The sequence below is a fragment of the Ictidomys tridecemlineatus genome, chromosome 9 (assembly GCF_052094955.1).
Source record: "Ictidomys tridecemlineatus isolate mIctTri1 chromosome 9, mIctTri1.hap1, whole genome shotgun sequence".
NCBI lineage: Eukaryota > Metazoa > Chordata > Mammalia > Rodentia > Sciuridae > Ictidomys > Ictidomys tridecemlineatus.
Genome location: NC_135485.1, coordinates 74,737,840 through 74,760,281, shown reverse-complemented (window position 1 = coordinate 74,760,281; position 22,442 = coordinate 74,737,840). Strand labels below are relative to the sequence as shown.

At 37.2% G+C, this 22,442-nt stretch overlaps 1 protein-coding gene across 1 annotated transcript; it reads left to right on the top strand.

Moving 5' to 3' along the window:
- On the top strand, positions 1-22,442 carry LOC144366458 (broad substrate specificity ATP-binding cassette transporter ABCG2-like). Its single transcript, XM_078020737.1, has 8 exons — positions 1-165; positions 3,957-4,093; positions 10,139-10,290; positions 14,761-14,865; positions 15,448-15,695; positions 16,507-16,589; positions 17,068-17,157; positions 22,310-22,442. The coding sequence occupies exons 1-8, from the start codon at positions 1-3 to the stop codon at positions 22,440-22,442; spliced, it is 1,113 nt and encodes a 370-aa protein (XP_077876863.1).

The following is a 22,442-nucleotide window of genomic DNA, read 5'->3' as shown; positions in this document are numbered from 1 at the left end:
ATGGCCTATAATGGAGGAGAGAAATATGTAACATACATGTCCTTTTATAGGTTGCTAAATATCTTAGCTGCAAGGAGAGATGCATCTGGATTATCTGGAGATGTTTTGATCAATGGAGCACCTCAATCTGATAATTTCAAATGTAATTTGGGTTATGTGGTTCAGGTAAGAATTTGTAAATTTGCCTTTTTTGTTTTATCTGTATGAGCATACTCTTTACTTACAGCTTATTATGCTTCTAGTTGTATATGTGACATGCTCACATAACCAATATTCATTCCACCAGCTTTCATAATCTTCCATCTAAACAGTTAAATGGAAAAGCAAGGAAGACTTGGAAAATGACCCTGTTGGACAATGTTATCAATTCTGGCTTGTGTATAATTTACAAGTGTCCACAGTTGTCCTTTTTACCCTTCTAGCATTTTTTCCTTTCCCTAGAAGATGTGTTTGCAAATCCTTGTACAAAGCAACCTGGCTGTATCTGGTTCTAGTGGGCATGATTACCTGGGCTCAAACCTGGCATGCGGATTGAGAATGAAAATGACTTCCTTGGACTCTGCAGCTATCTTTATGTGGGTCACTGCAATTGGTATAGTTGAAAGTTTACTATTAGCTTGAACTTTACCTTGGTTATATTATTTTTATAGATCATGGATTAAGTTACATATACTGAAATATGACTGAGGAGATTAAAATGAGACAGAAGAAGACACATGTACAGGGAAAAGTACACTCAACTTAGAAAATTAGTGAAAAAAAGTCCCAGAGAGAAGTCAGTCCAGTCTGGAGCAGATTTATGATTAAGCATCTAAAATCATTACAGAGTAAAGAAACAAGTATGAAATAGGGAAAACTGAATGGAAATCTAATGATATTAAATATTATCACTAACAAATTTTAGATATGATAATCATATTGTGGTTACGTTTTATATACACATAGAACTATGTACTATGATGTCTGGAATTTTCTTCAAATTATAGATGAGACAACACTGATCATGAGTTTATAATTACTGAAATTGAATTTTGAAGATGTGGAGTTTATTATATTATTCTGTCTATTTTTGAATATGTTTGGCAATTTCCTAATCGAAAGTAAAAATAAAACATTTTTTGGTAAAGGGAAAATGTTGATTCCTGATTTCAAAAATAAAAAAAAATTGCATTTAGGATGATATTGTGATGGGCACCCTGACAGTGAGAGAAAACTTACTGTTCTCAGCGGCTCTTCGGCTTCCAACGGCTATGACAAATCATGAAAAAAATAAAAGGATCAATAAAGTCATTGAAGATTTAGACCTGGATAAAGTAGCAAATTCCAAGGTAGTGTGAAAAAACCTGATAGTATCATAACCATGAAAGATGACCTCCTTGTAGATGCTATGACCTAATTGTGTTTTCCCCAAAATGTGTGGGGTCAAAAGTAGCTGCTTTCTGTAATGATGAGAACAATGACTACTTACATACTATGAAGGTGGGAATTAAGTGGAAATTAATAATGGTTGTATCCTAGGAATGTATTGTGGTCTTGTGTGGGGAGTGTTTTTCACAGAACCCTTTCCACCCTCATTGTTAAGTCATGGCTCATTTGATGTGTTTGAACTAACCCTTCTTCTTCCTGTTTCTCTTCCTGCTATTAACTGCTGTTTTCTTTCTCTTCCTTCTGGGACCTTTGTTCCATGATTTTTTTGAGGTGAATTTCTGGAATTGATAAATGACAAGAATCCAAAGATTATTGCTTTGTATGTTTAATTTTTCTTTCAAAATTATATTTTGTCAAATTATAATTTACTTTTAATTCATATCGTCACCAAGAATTTTTGGATCCTTTCTTTGTCAGTTTTCTTATCCCCACCTCACTCTTTCCTTTCTTTCCTTTCCTTTGCCAGTCCTATTTTCAGATCTATATTCCAGGCTTCTTTAGGTTTGAGAGGTACAGTTGTGAAAGTGTGACAAAGAGTGAAGTGTGACAAACAGTTAATGCCTACTTAGGCATCAGAGAGAAAAATTGAGTGGAATGCATCAACTTAACACTATTGAACAGTTGAACAGTCTATAGGCAGGGATTGCTGAGCAGACATTTGAAGCTGTGTGTGATAATGAGCTACTTAGACTGTAAATGGTTCATCTCCTTAAGAACTCCTTGACTTAGAAGCAGTGAAAGTTGGGGTTCTACTGGCTGATGCTTCCTGTATTATTGTGGATATTCTTGCATGTGAAATATATTTGTTATGGAAGAATAACCCTAGGATGACATTATTTACCATTTATTTTTTGTGTACTTAGTGATTGACCTGTCTTTGCTTTTCATCTGTTTATTGACTTGACTTTTGAGTTTCTTCTGTGGGATTCTACTCTATTCTTTAACATTAAGCACCCACAGCCTTAAATTTCTTGCTTAAGTTTGCTGGAAAATATGCAGAGGTAGTCACTGACTGCCTATATTCAAATAATCTAATTGAATTCCATAGTTCAATTTTTCTTTTTTTTACTTTTTGCATTTGCATATAAATGGATAGAGTTAGAGAAGATAATGCTAAGTGAAGTTATCCAATCCCCTCAAACAAAAGCCAAATGTTTTATCTGATATAAGGAGGCTGATTCATAATGGGGTAGGGAGGGGAAGCATGGGAGGAATAGACAAACTCCAGATAGGGCAGAGGGGTGGAAGGGGAAAGAAGGGGGAATAGGGTTATAAATGATGGTGAAATGTGATAGACATTATTATCCAAAGTACATGTATAAAGACACAAATTGGTGTGAATATACTTTGTATACAACCAGAGATATGAAAAATTGTGCTCTATATGATTAAGAATTGTAATGCATTCTGCTGTATATATAAATTTTAAAAAGTTAATTAAAAACAGAAAAGATAGTCTCCTTACTATAATGTGATCATTGAATCATTTAATAGAAGAGTAAATTCCTAATTCTATTCCCTTAGATTTCTCAGTTGTTAATATCTTCTTCCTTAGTTACTGTAGCTATTTCTTACTGAAGTATTTTATAGAAATTATATATATATATGTATATATATATTACCTCTTGTTATGCATCTCCAACAAACCAGAACATTGCCTTCCTTGTTTTAATACCATTATCAACTAACACAATGAGTAATGTATTTACATCATCATCTCTATGGAGTTCATATTAATTCGGACACATTTTCCAAATTGTGTCCAAATGTCTTTTATAGTTCAATTGTCAATAGCACCCTTGTTTGAATCCTGTTAAGAGACTCTTTGGGAACTCTGAATTTCATAATTGCTTCTAACTTTCTGCCTACCTAAAACCTTTCTTCTCTACTCACACACAGAATGACTTTGACTGATTCAAATGAGTGAGCCAATTGCCCTGTTGAATAACCTGTCTTTTTTTAAGTCTGAAAAGGTAAAGTAGAAATTCTGCATTCAGTTAGGGCATGGACAATGTCAGTATGGAAAACCTTGTAGAAACTGAAAAGGTGCCAGTGTGGTATGGTAGATAGTGAACATTTCCTGGCTCTAAATGTTCTTATTTTTGGTAAGTCCACTTGGGGACTTTTGGTGAAAACAGTGTGGGAAGTTATTAGAAGTCTAATAAATCACCATAAAGTTTTCCCCTTTTCCTCTCCTATTTTTCTCTCCCATTTTAGGCTATAATTTCACTATGTCAGGGCAATGACTCTTCATGTTCTAATAGACTATCTTAAACCTAAATATACTTAAAAACATGTAGGACTGTTCAAAGCATGGGCTTCACAGCCAGTCTCGGCACTTACTTAGCAGCTCTGCTCTGACCCTCAGTTTATTCACTTTTAAGAGAAACTTCTTTCTTCTCCCCCATGTTCATTTATTTGTTGCTCACAATAATTAGGATAATGAGATAAAGTATTTCTGTCAGGACTGTTCAACAATCATACTGACTGTGCCATTCTTGCTGACAACGTAATAATCTGTGCTTTAGGTTTTATCTAGGGGAGAAAGAAAAAGGACCAGGATAGCAATGGAGCTGATCACAGATCCTCCCATCTTGTTTTTGGATAAACCAACAACTGGTTTAGATTTGAGCACTACAAATGCTGTTCTTTTGCTCCTGAAAAGGTAAAGTTCTTTCATTTATTCAATATATGATTACTTCTGTTTACCATATATTCTTGGTTCAGGGAAATCAGAATACATCGCAGGCTTTCTTACTTCTTTGTTAGAGGGAAATTATAAACAAACAAAGAAATGTTATCGAGATTGATGAAATAAGAATGTAGGGAAGGAAAGTGGTAATGGGGTTGGGAAGCTGTTTTAAATAGTAGGAGGGTCAGGGAAGACCACAAGCATGTGATAGGTGAGCTGGAGTGAGACCTGATGTATCTGCAGAAAAGAGTTCTGGGTGGAAGGAGCAGCCAGTGGCCCTGAGAAAGAGAATTCCTGGTGTGTGTGGAACATCAGAGAGACCACAGAGACAGAACCTAGTAGATAAGGGGAAAGGAAACTGGGTGATTTTGATGTAAAAACAAAATACCACAGACTGGAGGCAAACAACAGAAATTAATTTCCTTCTAGTTCTGGAGGCTGAAAGTTGATATTAAGATCTTCCACAAGGTTGTTTTTCCAAGGCCTCCTTATTGGCTTGTAGATGACCATCTTCTCCCTCTATGCCAGTTTCTAATCTCCTCTTAACTGGACACCAGTGAGTGAGGACATTCAAGGTTCTCATGCAATCATAATGACCAATTTCAAGATACTTATCTCCAAAACTAGCCACATTCTGAGATACTGGGGGTTAGGACTTTAACATGTGAGTTTTGGGGAAGCCAGAATTCCACCATTCACAGTTAGAAATGATGTGAGATGAAGTTGGGCTGGCCTAGCTCTCCTAGGCCAGTGTTAAATATATGGCTCTCTATTCTTTTTGCTAGGGACATTGGGTCATTTTTTGTCTTATTAAAGATACAATAAGCTTTCATTTGCCATTCTAGAATTGGGAACAATGAATGTTCAATGAACTGAGCAAAGGGTGTTGGCTTTATAGGAAGAAAAAGGCAGAGGAAAGAAGAGAACATATAGCAGAGAGGTTATTAGAAAGTTACTTTCCTTAAGGGGTTAAACAGAGGGGCCTTTCTTGTAATGCAACTCAGGTAATATAGAGCTCTTATGATTGGTTACTGAGAATCTGATTTTGGAAAACAGACCCATTTAAATCTAGTTTGATTACCTTGCACTTAACACAAAAGACTCATGGAAGCATTTTGAGCATATTAGAGCAGGGCACTGGCTATAGGGAAGGCTGTGAAGTTCAGGTAGGATGAATGAAGGACTCTAAGAAATAACTGTTGAGGCAGATGGGGTCTGGACTAAGGTGCTCATGCTGCAGTGGTGAGGAGCACAGGTTCTGAATCTGTTTGAGGCTGGAAAGAACAATCAGTTTGGGAAGTGGACCTGGGCTTTGAGAATTGAGAGAATGATGCCTGAGATTTGAGGCCTATTAAGAGGAAGAATGAAGCAAAAGAAATGACAATAGCTTTTATTAAGAAGTGAGAACTGGGGCTGGGGATGTGGCTCAAGTGGTAGCGTGCTCACCTGGCATGCGTGTGGCCTGGGTTCCATCCTCAGCACCACATACAAACAAGGATGTTGTGTCCGCCAAAAACTAAAAAATAAATATTAAAATTTCCTCTCTCTCTCTCTCTCTCTCTCTCTCTCTCTCTCTCTCTCTCTCTCTCTCTCTTAAAAAAAAAGAAGAGAGAACTGTGGAGCTGGGCATGGTGGCATATGTCTGTAATCCCAGCAGCTTGGATGCTGAGGCAGGAGGGTAATGAGTTCAAAGCCAACCTCAGCAATTTAGTGAGGCTCTAAGCAACTCAGTGAGACCTGTCTCTAAATATAATACAAAAAAGGACTAGGGATGTGGCTCAGTGGTTAAGTGCCCTTGAGTTCAATTCCCAATAACAAAAAGAAGAAAATGAAAGACTGTGAAAGGAAAGTTTATAGGAAACAACATTTCAAAAGTTAACTTTTAAATTCATTTGAAAGTATAAAAAATAATTTCAAAATTATAAGATGGCTCCAAGAATATTACAAATAAAATCCACTCTTCTCTCCTAGACTCTCCAATTGTTACATTTTACTGCATTTTCTCGCTCTCCATGTCTCTGCTCACCATTACATAGATTTTTTTTTATTTTACATCATCCTCTCTCACTACTGAATACTCCTTAGTTTAAACTCCAAGATATAAAGACACTATACAATATCAACCTCCCAGTGAGGAACTTAACAACGACAGCTTCACAATTATTGAGTCTTTAAACTCCAGTCAGATGTCACAAGCTCACCCTGCTTTCTTTCTCTCTCAGGATTCTGAAGAAACACGTATTTCCTGAATGTTTCATTTTTTTATCCTCTAATCTGGAAAAGATTCTCAGTCTTTCTCTGGCTCTCATGTGGTTGAGTTAGGAAATTTCATGAGTGACCTTCAGATGGTCTATTACAGTTGTTTAGGCTGACTCAGGCATGAAACCATGCTGAGTTCTCAGGATAACACACCTGAGCTTCACCCACCACAGCTGGTGTACACCTCCATCATCTGATCACATTGGTGTCTGCTAGAGTTCTCTTCTGATAAATTACTGTTTTCCCCACACTGAAATAGATTAGTATATTATTGGGAAATAAAATAGACTATTTAATGCCAAATTCTATTCCTCATCAAATGTCCCCCACCAATTTTAGATGCACCCAAATCTCCTGCTCTTGTGGTAGCTGCCCAACATGTAATTGTTGACAGCATATCTAAAAAAGAGGTGTTTCATCTTCCCTATTCATTTCTCATATGATTCAGTGAGTCAGAATCTCTATTACTCCCTGTTTTAGTGATCAAGTTGATTCTGATTGGGCCTATTAGAGTTCATTCAATGTGGCTTTTGTGTTCCTTTGACTTCTCCCTAATCATTTGTCCAGCATTTCTTTCCTTTGTGGTCATTATGATGTTCCATGCTCATGTTGTACTATATCAGCCATTTGTAGAAGGTGCCCTTGGTTAGAAACCAAGATCTGGTTGTTTAGTGCACTTACTACTATTGGAGTGGCTTAGCTTCTAGTGGCATTGCCTTTAGTAGACAAATATAGGAAATATACATGTGTAAGTGTGTGTGTGTACACACATATAAAGTAGAAATCTGATTCTATATTTTATTTGTTCAGATAATAATTATAAATATACTTACATGTGCATTTATGAGTCTCTGTGTGATTTCCACATTGTACGTACCCAATATGCCACTGAGCAACATTACCAACACCTACATGTGAATTTCTGATAGTCACAAATAAACATACATCTGCAAATGTTGATATTTCTTTTAGCATTTAATGTTATCATTAAAATCCCATGAATTCATAATAATATTCCTAATTCCAATCTAACAATTCAGTGTATTTTAAAAATATTTTTTTAGTTGTAGATGGACAGCTATACTTTATTTTATTTGTTTATTTTTATGTGGTGCTAAGGATCAAACCAGTGCCTCACTCATGCTGGGCAAGTGCTCTGCCACAGAGCTACTGCCCTAGCCCCCTTCAGTGTTATTTTAAATTTTGTCCTTTCAATCTTTGCAAGTCACTTTAGACAGTCAGAGATATGGCCCATTATCTCAATATATTTGCTTATTTTCTCAGTTAAGTAATTTAATTGTTTAATGCAATCAGTCTCCCAGTTGCTTTGGTCTACCACCTCTGGAACCCCTCTGCCTCATATATTAAGCTGCCAGACACACCACCTTCATGGCTCACCCTCTCTATCAGTATGTCACTTCCTCTGGTGCCCATGCCCCCATAAGCAAGGTTTTGTGCTAGCAGAGAAGAAACAGAAAGATGCAAAGATGGATAATTAAACATCTTCATTTTGAAATGTAAAGTGCACATACAAGTGTAGATGCCAAGTTATGGGTCTAGCCTTCTGGTACCATTTCAGAATATACCCAAGATATTTTTATTATTTAGAAATATGTTAATGATGTTTATTAGCAAATGATGGATTGATACAAAATATATAACTGCTTTTTTTATGCTTTGTACTACGTAGCACACAAGCATGCTGCCTACTTCAGTGAGCTCTTATTGGTCATTCTAAATGACTTATGTGTATTCTTATCATCAATGGTCTAGTTATAATGCATATTCTATTTCTTTAGTCTGAGATAGAGCCTAAGATTCTCCACAGGAGAATCAAACAGGGGATTCTGATAACATTGCCACTGGTCTTCAGACAACATTTTGGGAAGCAGGGCTGTCATGCAATTATGCTTCCTGCTTCCAGTCCAGCTCCCTATTACCTGCTGGCTGCAATTGTGTTTTTTGAATGAAGACTTAATCGTCCCTTTTTTGGGGGATCTCTTTAGTTATTTTCTTCATCCAACATCTAATATCTCACTATCAAACACATACACACACATAAGTCCTGCTTTGTAAAAAAAGAGCTTCTTTTAGTTTCCAAAATAAGCATTTTTTAAAATTTCATGCTTTGTTTATTTTTTTCTCCAAGAATGAGCTGTCTTCTATTCTTAGATAACTCCTGTTGAGACTTTTGATGGTCTACTAGTATTATCTTCATAATGGGATGTAAGTCTCCTATTTTGCTTAAATGGAACCCTCATCTAATTCTAATTCCCATTGTACTGAAATTATTGGCCTACTGGCCTGATTATCTTTGAGGTAAAGCATCTTTCCACACACAGTTAGCATATACTAGGTGCTTCTCAAGTATGCATATTCAAGCTGTCTTCTCATATTTTTTTTTAGTACTAAAGTTTGAACCTTGGGGTGCTCTACCACTGAACTATATCTTCAGTTCGTTTAATTTTTGTTGTCTTTTGTTGTCTTTAAAAAAAGACAGGATCTCACTCAATTTCCCAGGTTTGCCTCAAATTCGCAATCCTCCTTCCTTACCCTCCTGAATACCTAGGTTTAAAAGCATGTAGCTTTATGCCTGGTTCCTAAAGTATTTCAAATATAGTTTTTCAACAGTGATTCTGTCATTGTGTCTTCTACTCATAAGCTATAACTCCTTTGTAAAGGAAGTTTAGCACTGCTTATACTGTAGAATTAAACCAGAAATCAAATTCAAAGTTTTTTCCCTAGTATTCGAAAACCCTTTGATCATTTGCTTGAACGTTAAGCCTGAAATGTAAAAAGAAGAAAATAAGTATATCGGAACTGCCTTATAACAATATTGTGAACATGAAAACATGGCTGTTTCTAAAGCATTTAGCAAACACATAGTAATGTTAATTGTTTTATCGGGTGAGAAGAATGAAAATTAAACCTAAAAGATACAAATGATCAAGGAGAATTTACCATTTGACACCTTTAATAATATTTACTCTATAACTCATTTTCAAACTCAAGTGTACTTACAGATTAACTGGGATGCTTCTTAAAAATATGGACTCCTGCCATGTGCAGTGGCCCATGCCTGTAATCTCAGCAGCTCAGGTGGCTGAAGTAGGAGGATAACAATTCAAAACCAGCCTCAGCAACTTAGCAAGGCCCAAAACAACTTAATAAGACCCTGTCTCTAAATACAAAATAAAAGAGGGCTAACTGGTTAAGCACCCCTGGATTCAATCCCAGGTACAAAAAAATAAAAAATAAAAATTAATCCCTGTACCCACCCCTAGATCTTAATTCAAAATCTGGGAAGACTATCCAGGAATCTTTATAGTAGATTCCAGACTGTTGATTCACAATCCTTTAAGAAGTCCAGTTTTTTTTTTTTTTTTTTTGAGAGAGAGAGAGAGAGAGAGAGAGAGAGAGAGAGAGAGAGAGAGAGAGAAGGAGAGAGAATTTGTAATATTTATTTTTTAGTTTTCGGTGGACAGAACATCTTTATTTTTATGTGGTGCTGAGATTCGAACCCAGCACCCTGCACATGCCAGGTGAGCTACTGCTTGAGCCTCATCCCCAGCCCATGTCCTAGTGTTTTTAACAAAAAGATTGAATTTCATTTCCCCAGTAATCATGTAGATAATATAAAATGAGATGAGAACTCCATAAGAGAAAATCAAGTGGAACTGGGAACAAATGGTCTAATAGCAAGAATAAAATATTTTACCAAGAAGTTCAGGATTCATATTGTTTTCCCTTTTAACTTAGGATTTCTCAGCAGGGACGAACAGTTATCTTCTCTATTCATAGACCTCACTATTTCATCTTCAAGCTGTTTGACAGCCTCACCATCTTGGCTTCAGGAAAATTAATGTACCATGGTCCTGCACAGAAGGCTTTGGAATACTTCTTATCAGCAGGTGTAGTAGACTTTTTTGCATGTACTTGATCCTTCATTCATCCTATGTTGGGAGAGAGCAGAGAAGTCCACAGGAGTGCTGTTTGATAATATAGAGGTACCTGGGATTCCACCTCCCTAAAACATCTTTGGTTACTTTGGTGCCAGAATTTTTCTTCATTTTGGCAGTGCTTGTTTGTTTTTTAGGTCTCTTTCTTTTTCCTCTCCTATCTGAGTATGCATGTGTGTGTGCATCTGAGTATTTTTACTGGACCTGTCTGATATGATTCTCAGTTATCATTGATTGGTAGTCAGATTTCTATTGTTGTGACAAAACACCTGAGAAAAACAACTTATAAAAAGATAATTTATTTTGGCTCACAGTTTCAGAGACTTCTGTCTATGGTCAGCTGGCTCCATTGCTTTGGACCTGAGCTGAGACAAGGAAGAATCTCAGCTCAGGTCCAATGAGGAAGAATATGATAGAGGAAAGTTGCTCAGTTCATGGCTACTAGGAAGCAGAAAGGGAGAGAGAAAGAGGGAGAGAGAGAAAGGGTGAGGGAGAGGGAGAGGAAGAGGGAGAGAGAAAGGGAGAGGGAGAAGGAGAAGGAGAGGGAGAGGGAAGAGGAGGAGGAGGAGGAGGGGGGGGATAATGATGACCAGAGAGGAGGGGAGAGGTGGGGAGGGGAGGGGAAGGGAATGGAATTTCAGATCGTTCCATGGCATGCTCCCAGTGACCTATTTCCTCCAACTAGGTCCCACCTCCCAGTAGGAATAATTGGAATTATTAATACATCAAATGGATTAATCCACATGAAGTTAGAACTTTTATATCCAATTGTTTCTTAAAAGCCCCGCCTCTGGATATTTTTCCACTGAGAACCAAGCCTTGTACACAGGAATCTTTGTGGGACACTTAATATGCAAACCATAAATTTCTACCTTGGTCCCAAGAAACTCATGCCTATCTCATAATGCAAAATGCATTCAGTCCCAAGAATCCCCATAGCCTTAACAGTTCTACCAGGTCTCAAAAGTCTAATTTTAATATCTCCTCTAAGATTCAAGACAAAACCTTAGCTGTACACTCTTATATAAAAAAAAAAAGTTCTATGCTTCCAACATATAATGACAGAGTAAACCTTCCCATTCTAAAAGGGAGAAATAGGCACATAGAATGAAGGGATTGGACCAAAGCAGTGAAAACATTAAATTCTGTAGGTCCACGTTTAGCTTCTGAGACAATGGTAGCAAGACCTGGGCTCTTAGGGCTGGGGGAGCCCCTCCACCTCTGTCCTTACTGGTTGTAACCACTATGGCTCCTTCTTCTGGTTCTGCTCCTAGTCTGCAGCTTTCCTTGGGAGACATTCTACATTCTAGGGATCTCTTAATTGCTGGAATTCCACTGCATCATTTGCTTCACTCTCAAAGTTTCACACTTTGTCTTCTCAGGGTTCACCTTCAGGGATTCCAACTCTAAAACACACTATCTGGCTCTCAGGCCTTCATTTGAACTCTCTGTTGAAGTCTGAGAGACTCCTCTAACTCTAGCATCCTGCATTTCTGCAAAATCAGCATCATGTGGATGATAGCAAACTGTACAGCTAGCCACAGCTCTCTTCTGGACCTCTTGAACCATGGTAGCAGCAGTTCTGAATGCATGCGCAGCTAAGCAGGGTGTTTTAGTTAGCTTTTTCACCACTGCAACTAAAAGACATAATCAGCACAATTGTAGAGGAGGAAAAGATTATTTTGGACTCACAATTTCAGAGGTCTCAATGGATAGACAGAAGGCTCCTTTCCTCCGGGCTCAAGATGAGGCAGAACATCAGAAGAGTGTGGCAGAGGGAACCAGTTCACATGATGATCAGTAAGCAGATAGAGGTCTTCACGTGCCAGATAGAAAAGCCACGCCTCCAATTCCCACCTCTTCCAGCAACTCCCTACCACTTCACTTACTCTCAGTTAATCCCTATCAGGGGATTAATCACTGATTGAGTTAACACTCTTACAACCCAACATTTCTCCTCTGAATCTTGTTGCATTATCTCACATGTGAGCCTTTGGGGGACACCTCACATCCAAACCATAACACAAGGTGAAAGGAATCCTAGGGAAAGAACTTCTTAGGCACCCCTGTGCTAAGGACTATTCTTAAAGTCTGTCAACATGTTTTCATTTTTACACACTTGAGCCTGTTATGCAGGTTGGTCAATTCCTGAATGCCCTCAAGGCGTCTCTCCTATTGTCTCTATGAGAAATACTTGTTTTGCTTTTAGTCATGCTAAATTCTGGCCAAACTACAAAATTTTCATAATCTTTCTGCTCTGATATTGAGTCCTGATTTTTTATTATAAAGATGGTCAAACAGATCAAAATGCTGTGCTGCACTGAAATTTTCTCCACCAGATTAATTAGTCCATCACATTTAAATTCAACTTCATACAAAGCCTAAGGACATGGAAAAGTGTACATATGTTCTTTTCCAGGATGTATTACTAATGGCCTCCAGTCTGGTTCCCCAAAGAGTCCTCACTTCCATCTGAAACTCATGAATGTAATCTTTACTGTATGCATTCCTATGGGCATTCTGGTCTTCTGACCTCCCACCAGAATTGTTCAATAAGCTCTGTTTAAAATATCTAAGGCTTCTGTAGCTGTCATCACCAAACCTTTCCAGATATCTCCTGCAAATCACTTCCAAAGGCTTCTTAACCACATGGGTAGGCACAGTCACAGCAATGACTCCTCTTCTTGGTACATATTTTCTGATAGTCTACTTTTCATCACTGTGATAAATACATGAGAAAATCAACTTTGATGAAGAGAGATTTATTTTGACTAATAATTCCAGAGGTTTCAATTCACCTTCAGTTGGCTCCATTACTTTGGGACTGTGATAAGGCAGAACCTCATGGCAGAAGGACATGGCACAGGAAAGCTGCTTAGCTCAAGACATCCAGGAAGTAGAATGAGGGGGGGGGGCAAGGGAAACATAAAACCTTTAAGGAGATGCCCCCCTCACCAACTTCATCTAGGTCCCATCTCCCAGTAATTTATTCATATTTTTAATTAATCACATGTATTAATTCACTAAGGAGATTATAGTCCTCATGAGCCAATCATTTTCTAAAAGTCCCACCTTCCAACATTGCTACATTGGGGACCAAGTTCTAAACATATGAATCTGGGGAAGGAGATACTTCAAATCCAAACCGTTACAGTGCTCTTTTCCTGAAAGTTCATTATTTAACTGGTTGTACTGTCATCTAGTTATTCTGTCATTTCAATATATTTGGAAAGTACCAGTATTACTTTCTTCTTGATCATAGAATCAATTGTGGTTTTTCTATTTTGACTTGGCAGTGATCTTGCTCTCCCTTGATAAGGGCTCATGAAGATGCTACACCACTTTCTAGGAACATTATATTTAAGATTTATGAATCGAATGGGTGTGAATAATAGTCAATAGAATGTGTGGTTCTAAATTCATTTTTAATGAACCAATGTTTCTGAGCTTCCTGGTTCTATTTCATATTGAATTATGTGTTTTTTTTAAAATGGCTCCGAAAATCTACTTAAAGACATGTGGAGATGATCATACGTGTTTCTCCATGACTCCAAATGAAGTAGTGAATACTCACTAGCTAATTTTTTTATTTGTTTATTTTAATCTCTTTCATTTAAATATAACCTGGGCTTAGGTTGTGGCTCAGTGGTGGAGTGTGTAGGCATGGAGTTCAATTCTCACCATCATAAGTAAGTAAATAAATAAATAAAATAAAAGTCCATCAACAACTAACAAACTATTCAAAAAATAAAATAAAATAAATCTAACCAAGCATGTATGAGTCTGGAGAGTCCAGTGGAGATGAATTTGAGAGTCAGACTTCAGGCTCTCTTCAGATGATTGTGCCAAAGGAAGCTGAGGTGGTAGTTCAGGTATAACCTGCTGGTCATGTTCTCAAGAATGCTGCTCCATATTTGGAATATGGCAGCATGTGAGGTGATCATTTGCACCTCCAAATTCAGTAGGCAGAGAAGCAGTCATTGCTGCATGCACGGGGAAGTTTCAGCAGTCCCTACGTGAACTCAAAAACATACTATACCCAGGCCTTTAATACTTTTTTTCTGGACCTAGTTTTACTACTGGGAAGTACTAAAGTTTAGTACTGGGAAGTACTAAGTTCACTGGGAAGTACTAAGCTTAGTACTGGGAAGCACCAGAGCATATTGATAGCTGTTCTGTTCAAGTTTCATGATTTATGATACCCAACATGTATTGCTGGCAGATAGAATATTGTTGAAAGTCTGCATGAATGAATAGGATGAAAGAAAGTACAAATTTGTGAGGTGAGAAGAGAGCAAGAAGAGGAGGGAGAAATTTTAAGATTCTGTCTTCCCTAGCCTCACCTCCATCACCATCTGGAAATGAGACCTGTTTACATTCCAAGACCATCACGCTGAGTTCTTGGGTTGTCTCCTTTTACAGGTTATTCCTGTGAGCCCCACAATGACCCTGCTGACTTTTTCCTGGATGTCATTTATGGAATTTCCTCTGCTGTGGTATTAAACAGAGAGGAAGAAGACCATGAAGGTATGTGAATCTTTTAGATTCACAGATATTTGCCTAATTGGTTTGACCAAAGCTTAGTAATGTGGTGGCTCATTAAAACTTAGCTTTGTGAATTCACGTTTATGCCATGTTCTGATGCCAGCCAATAGATAGACTTTACTGTCAATGAGTGCTGTGTTTTATATTCAATTTATGAATGAGCAATTATATGATGCTGTTATTGTAAGAGGAAAATTCACTAAAAATAAATTTGCTTATTATTTATTGTACTTTTATAATAAAAATTTGGTACTTTATGTATTTTCTCCTAGTAGAAAATAAGGACAAGGTTTTATACTAATAAATATAACTCTTTGTGGTAAGAAGTCTATTTCAAGAACTTAGATCTAAATTGTTAGGGAAAGGTCGAGTGAGTTTTTTCTATCGATATGATTATGGTAGAATCTGGCCAATTAGCTGTGTTTACTAATGTTTACATCAATGACAACACTCATGATAGCTTTAGAATAAAATTGTTATCTCATAAATGAGTCACAGAAAATTGGGTTAAGTCAGTTCTTGTCTGCTAATAATATTTCCCTTCTTTATCTATTTTTCTTCTAGTCAGCCACAATGAAGAACTTCCTAAGAGAGAAAAAACAGTTATAAAAACATTAGCTGAGTTTTATGCTATCTCCTCCCTGTACAAAGACACAAAATCTGAATTAGAAGAACTCTCAGGTGGTCTTAAGAAGAGGAGACCAGCCTTCATGGAAACCACCTATGTCACCTCCTTCTGTCACCAACTCAGATGGATTTCCTGGCGTTCATTCAAAAACTTGCTGCCTAATTACAGGACCTCTATAGAGAGGGTAATCTGAAAGATTCTTTTCATTTTGCTGTGAGATTCTTATGTGGGAGCAATTGGGTTCTGATATAGTCTACTTAAGAATTATGAGTATTTTTTTCTTTTTCTTATTTCTAACGTAAGAATTTTCACTTGAAACTTCTTAAAGTATAAAATAGTTGCCTAATATGTTGGTACATGCCTGTATTCCCAGCTACTCAGGAGGCTGAGGTAGGAGGATCACAAGTTAGAGACAAACCTGGGAATGTAGCAAGACCCTATGCAAAACAAAAAGTGCTGGGGATGTGGCTCAGTATGAGCATATTTGCCTTGCATATGTGAGATTCTGGATGTAATCCTGATTATGGGAAATGGGCAGGTGGAAAATGTGCATGTTTCCTGGCAGAAGAGTTGATAGCTCAGTTGAAGTCATCCCTCTTAGCTGCATGGTCTTTAATTTGTTCCCAGATCAACTTTGCCAGGTGCCTGCATAGATTTGCTACTATGTGGTAGGACATTCATAGGTCCTGCTCCTGAACTGGGCCCTGAACTGGGAATAATTGGTAGACAGAGGAGTCTTGGCAATTCCAATAATCTGCTCTGTTATTCTCTCAATTCAACAAAAACAGGTTAGTGTTCAACTTAATTTAGAAAGTAGTGTAATAGTGTGCACTGTATTCCGATTCTCTCTGAGACTTTGGCCAAGCCATGTAAATTGTTTATCTCAGTGGTGAAATCTGATTATGAAGCTGTATATTTTATCATAAATGGTGTACGTTTTTCACTTCTAATTGAAACTATTTCCTTTATCATTTTCATTTTCCTTTTTTAAAAAGATCATTACCACAATCATAGGTGGACTTGTTACAAGTTCTATTCTCCTTCATCTAAAAAATGATTGCACCGAAATCCAGATTAGGTAAGTAAATTTTAATCAATGCTGTTAGTTTTTTCAAGCTTGGAAAAATCCATTTCATATTTTTTGAGTATAAGTATTGAGTAAACATTATATTCATTGTGGGTAGGATGTGTTCATGCATTGAAAAATGAGTGGAAAATTAATTTTATTTTTCATATATATTTGTATCTATTTATTGTTGAACTGTATACATCATAAATTTTACCCTTTTAACCCTTTTTGAATGTACAGTTACTGTTCAGTGCATCAAGCACCTGCTCATTGTGCAACTATAGCCAATTTCCAACCCCAGAATGTTTTTTTTTTTTTTTTGTCTTCCCACACAGAATTTCTATACCCTAAACTGGGAGAGACCTCATGGGGTCATTCTTCCTCTCTCTTTTAACCAGAATAGTAATTTTTTTCTTCTTCCTTTCTTCCTTTTTTTATGAAAAAAAAAAAAAACTATGGTTCTTCTGTTTCTGTTCTGTCCTGGCAGGACCTGGACACTCTGTCTGCTAATTGGCTTTCAGTGTTTACCCAACCTGTCAGCAAAGGAGACCTTTGCACTTGAGAAGAAGCTCTTTATGTGAGTAGATCTCTATTTTAGAAAGGAGCTTGATGTCTGATGACTAAATTGGTGATATCCATAATTGGACCAAGGATCTGATTGGGAGAATATTAGTATTTTTTTTTCTTTCATATGTTGATGTGTTTAAAGGATGAATACAAATCATATATACCTATTATGTACAATATGAGCTTTCAAAGTATCTGCAGAGATAACCAGTATTAACTAAAAAAAATGAACAGGGTAGAAAGTCAAGTGTATGGGGCCTCTTGCCAAAGGAAGAGTGAGTTTTGGGGTGAGGTGTAGTCAGCAAATTCCAGTGCTGCAGAGAAAGAAAGTAATAGAGGAGCTAAAATGATCTTTTTGTTTCTAGAAAAAAACAAATCAAGATGACTCTAGCAAGAACATTTTGAGGAGCTAGGTAGAATTGTAGTGGTGGGTTAATCAGCAAATTAGCAGTAGTAGATAAAGCTGACAAAGAATTGAAGGTGTGCAGCCTTCAGTAGATTTAAGAATGTAAAAATCAAAGGAAAAGAAGAAAAGGTTCAGTTTTTCTCTTGAGATTTTCAAATATAAAGGAGATTTGCCCGTGCTTACATATGCACCAAGGATAGCAATCATCAGAGAAGGAAGGAATGAAGATACTGGTGGAACAATTTGAAAATACAGGAAATCCATGTGAAGAAGAGAAAAGATGAGGATTTAGTATCTAAAAGGATGTATTGTTGAAAGACATGATCATTGAAAGAAAAAGTATTTTTTCTTCTTTTTTTATTATGAGAGTAGCAAAAGTAAAAGGAGAGGGCTGGGATTGTAGCTCAGCAGCACTAGAGCACTCTCCTAGCACATGCGAGGCCCTGGGTTCCATCCTCAGCACCACATAAAAATGAATAAATAAAATAAAGGTAATGTGTCTAACTACAACTAAAAAAATTAAAATTAAAAATAAATAAAGTATCCGATTCGCCAGAATTTTATTGAGGATTTTTGCGTCAAGGTTCATTAGAGATATTGGTCTGTAGTTTTCTTTCTTTGAAGTGTCTTTGTCTGGTTTCGGAATCAGGGTGATGTTGGCCTCGTAGAATGAATTTGGAAGTTCTCCCTCTTTTTCTATTTCCTTAAATAGCTTGAAAAGTATTGGTGTTAGTTCCTCTTTAAAGGTTTTGTAAAACTCTGCTGTATACCCATCCGGTCCTGGGCTTTTCTTAGTTGGTAATCTTTTGATGGTTTCTTCTATTTCCTCTATTGTTATTGGTCTGTTTAGGTTGTCTATATCCTCCTGACTCAATCTGGGCAGATCATAAGACTTAAGGAATTTATCTATGCCTTCACTATCTTCTATTTTATTGGAGTATAAGGATTCAAAATAATTTCTGATTATCTTCTGTATTTCTGAAGTGTCTGTTGTGATATTGCCTTTTTCATCCCGTATGTTAGTAATTTAAGTTCTCTCTCTTCTTCTCTTCATTAGCATGGCTAAGAGCCTGTCGATTTTATTTATTTTTTCAAAGAACCAACTTTTGGTTTTGTTAATTTTTTCAATTGTTTCTTTTGTTTCAATTTCATTAATTTCAGCTCTGATTTTAATTATTTCTTGCCTTCTACTTCTTTTGCTGTTGTTTTGCTCTTCTTTTTCTAGGATTTTGAGATGAAGTAAGAGATCATTTATTTGTTGGTTTTTTCTTTTTTTGAGGAATGAATTCCAAGCGATGAATTTTCCTTTTAGAACTGCTTTCATTGTGTCCCATAGATTCCGATATGTTGTGTCTGTGTTTTCATTTAACTCTAGGAAGTTTTTAATTTCCTCCTTGATGTCTTCTAAAACCCATTGATCATTCAGCATCCTATTGTTCATTCTCCAAGTGATGCTTGATGTTTCCTTCCTTCTTTTATCATTGATTCTCAGTTTTATTCCATTATGATCAGATAAGATGCATGGTATTATCTCTACCCCTTTATATTGTCTAAGAGTTGCCCTGTGACATAATATGTGGTCTATTTTTGAGAAGGTTCCATGTGCTGCTGAGAAAAAGGTGTAACTACTTGATGTTGGGTGGTAAAGTCTATATATGTCAATTAAGTCTAGGTTGTTAATTGTGTTATTGAGTTCAAATCGGATTCAAATACATATCAAAAAAATTATACACCATGATCAAGTAGGATTCATCCCTGGGATGCAAGGCTGGTTCAATATACGGAAATCAATAAATGTTATTCACCACATCAATAGACTTAAAAATAAGAACCATATGATCATCTCGATAGATGCAGAAAAAGCATTCGACAAAGTTCAGCATCCCTTTATGTTCAAAACTCTAGAAAAATTAGGGATAACCGGAACATACCTCAACATTGTAAAAGCAATCTATGATAAGCCACAGGCAAGCATCATTCTGAATGGAGAAAAATTGAAGGCATTCCCTCTAAGATCTGGTACAAGACAGGGATGCCCTCTCTCACCACTTCTGTTCAACATAGTCCTTGAAACACTGGCCAGAGCAATTAGACAGACGAAAGAAATTAAAGGCATAAAAATAGGAAAAGAAGAACTTAAATTATCACTATTTGCAGATGATATGATCCTATACCTAGCAGACCCAAAAGGGTCTACAAAGAAGCTACTAGAACTAATAAATGAATTCAGCAAAGTGGCAGGATATAAGATCAACACGCATAAATCAAAGGCGTTCCTGTATATCAGTGACAAATCCTCTGAAACGGAAATGAGGACAACTACTCCATTCACAATATCCCCCCAAAAAATAAAATACTTGGGAATCAACCTAACAAGAGAGGTGAAAGATTTATATAATGAAAATTACAGAACCCTAAAGAAAGACATAGAAGAAGACCTTAGAAGATGGAGAAATATACCCTGCTCATGGATAGGCAGAACTAACATCATCAAAATGGCGATATTACCAAAAGTTCTCTATAAGTTCAATGCAATACCAATCAAAATCCCAATGGCATTTCTTGTAGAAATAGATAAAAGAATCATGAAATTCATATGGAATAATAAAAGACCCAGAATAGCAAAAACAATGCTAAGCAGGAAGTGTGAATCAGGTGGTATAGCGATACCAGACTTCAAACTATACTACAGAGCAATAGTAACAAAAACAGCATGGTACTGGTATCAAAACAGGCGGGTGGACCAATGGTACAGAATAGAGGATACAGTAACCAATCCACAAAACTACAACTACCTTATATTTGATAAAGGGGCTAAAAGCATGCAATGGAGGAAGGATAGCATCTTCAACAAATGGTGCTGGGAAAACTGGAAATCCATTTGCATCAAAATGAATCTGAATCCCCATCTCTCGCCATGCACAAAAGTTAACTCAAAATGGATCAAGGAGCTTGATATTAAATCAGAGACACGGCATCTGATAGAAGAAAAAGTTGGCTATGATCTACATACTGTGGGATCGGGCCCCAAATTCCTCAATAGGACACCCATAGCGCAAGAGTTAACAACTAGAATCAACAAATGGGACTTACTCAAACTAAAAAGTTTTTTCTCAGCAAAAGAAACAATAAGAGAGATAAATAGGGAGCCTACATCCTGGGAACAAATCTTTAATCCACACACTTCAGATAGAGCCCTAATAACCAGAATATACAAAGAACTCAAAAAATTAGACAATAAGATAACAAATAACCCAATCAATAAATGGGCCAAGGACCTGAATAGACACTTCTCAGAGGAGGACATACAATCAATCAATAAGTACGTGAAGAAATGCTCACCATCGCTAGCAGTCAGAGAAATGCAAATCAAAACTACCCTAAGATACCATCTCACTCCAGTAATATTGGCAGCCATTAGGAAGTCAAACAACAATAAGTGCTGGAGAGGATGTGGAGAAAAGGGCACTCTTGTTCATTGCTGGTGGGAATGCAAATTGGTGCAGCCAATTTGGAAAGCAGTATGGAGATTTCTTGGAAAGCTGGGAATGGAACCACCATTTGACCCAGCTATTCCCCTTCTCGGTCTATTCCCTAAAGACTTAAAAAGAGCATGCTACAGGGACACTGCTGCATCGATGTTCATAGCAGCACAATTCACGATAGCAAGATTGTGGAACTAACCTAGATGCCCTTCAATAGATGAATGGATAAAAAAAATGTGGCATTTATACACAATGGAGTATTACTCTGCATTAAGGAACGACAAAATCATAGAATTTGGAGGGAAATGGATGGCATTAGAGCAGATTATGCTAAGTGAAGCTAGTCAATCGTTAAAAAACAAATACCAAATGACCCCTTTGATATAAGGGGAGTAAACAAGGACAGGGTAAGGACGAAGAGCTTGAGAAGAAGATTTACATTAAACAGGGATGAGAGGTGGGAGGGAAAGGGAGTGAGAATGATATATAAGAGGAAAGGAGGGGTAAGACAAGATAATACAAATGGAAGAAATGATTTACGGTAGAAGGGGTAGAGAGAGAAAAGGGGAGGGGAGGGGAGGGGAGGGGGGATAGCAGAGAATAGGACTGACAGCAGAATACATCAGACACTAGAAAAGCAATATGTCAATCAATGGAAGGGTAACTGATGTGATACAGCAATTTGTATACGGGGTAAAGTTGGGAGTTCATAACCCACTTGAATCAAACTGTGAAAGATGATGTATTAAGAACTGTGTAATGTTTTGAATGACCAACAATAAAAAAAAATAAAATAAATAAATAAATAAAGTAAAAGGAGTTTAGGAAACTGCACCTGCTTATAGGGCCTTGAAGAATAATAAAGCCACCTTTGTCACAATCATAAGTGGGGAGAATAAAAGCCTCTGTTATCACTGAGATTAGCCCAACATTTTGCTCTTCAAGCAGAGCGCAGCTCAGAGGAGAAATATAGCCTCTGAGGAAAGTGAGGAGATGCAGACTCTGTCCCTGGAGGGGTGATGTGGGCCAGAGTGGGCAGCACAGGAGGAGTGCTGTCATTAGAGGATCCCAGCAACAGTCTTGGTGGGCTGATGCTCCAGGGAGGCTGCACCTGAAGTGGAGAATAACGTGGAGGTGGGGTTCAGCCAACAAACCTTGGACATCTGCAGTGTCAGACCTGGTGAAAGCAGGAGTCTGCACAGCAAAGTCTCCTCTGGGCTGTGCCTTCCTGGACTAATCTGGGATGTATGGTATGTGTTTTTGTTCTGCAGACAAGAGTACATCAGTGGATATTACAGAGTGTCTTCTTACTTCTTTGGAAAACTGTTATCTGATTTTCTACCCAGGAGTTTGTTAACAATTATTCTATTTACTTGTATAGTATACTTCATGTTAGGTAAGTAA

What these genes read in the sequence shown, in the direction of transcription:
- LOC144366458 (XM_078020737.1), top strand. Translation starts at nt 1, where the DNA reads ATGGCCTATAATGGAGGAGAGAAATATGTAACATACATGTCCTTTTAT. An exon ending in ACAGGACCTCTATAGAGAGG is followed by an intron (nt 15,696 to 16,506) that starts GTAATCTGAAAG and finishes TTTTTTAAAAAG; the next exon opens with ATCATTACCACAATCATAGG. An exon ending in CTTGAGAAGAAGCTCTTTAT is followed by an intron (nt 17,158 to 22,309) that starts GTGAGTAGATCT and finishes TTTGTTCTGCAG; the next exon opens with ACAAGAGTACATCAGTGGAT.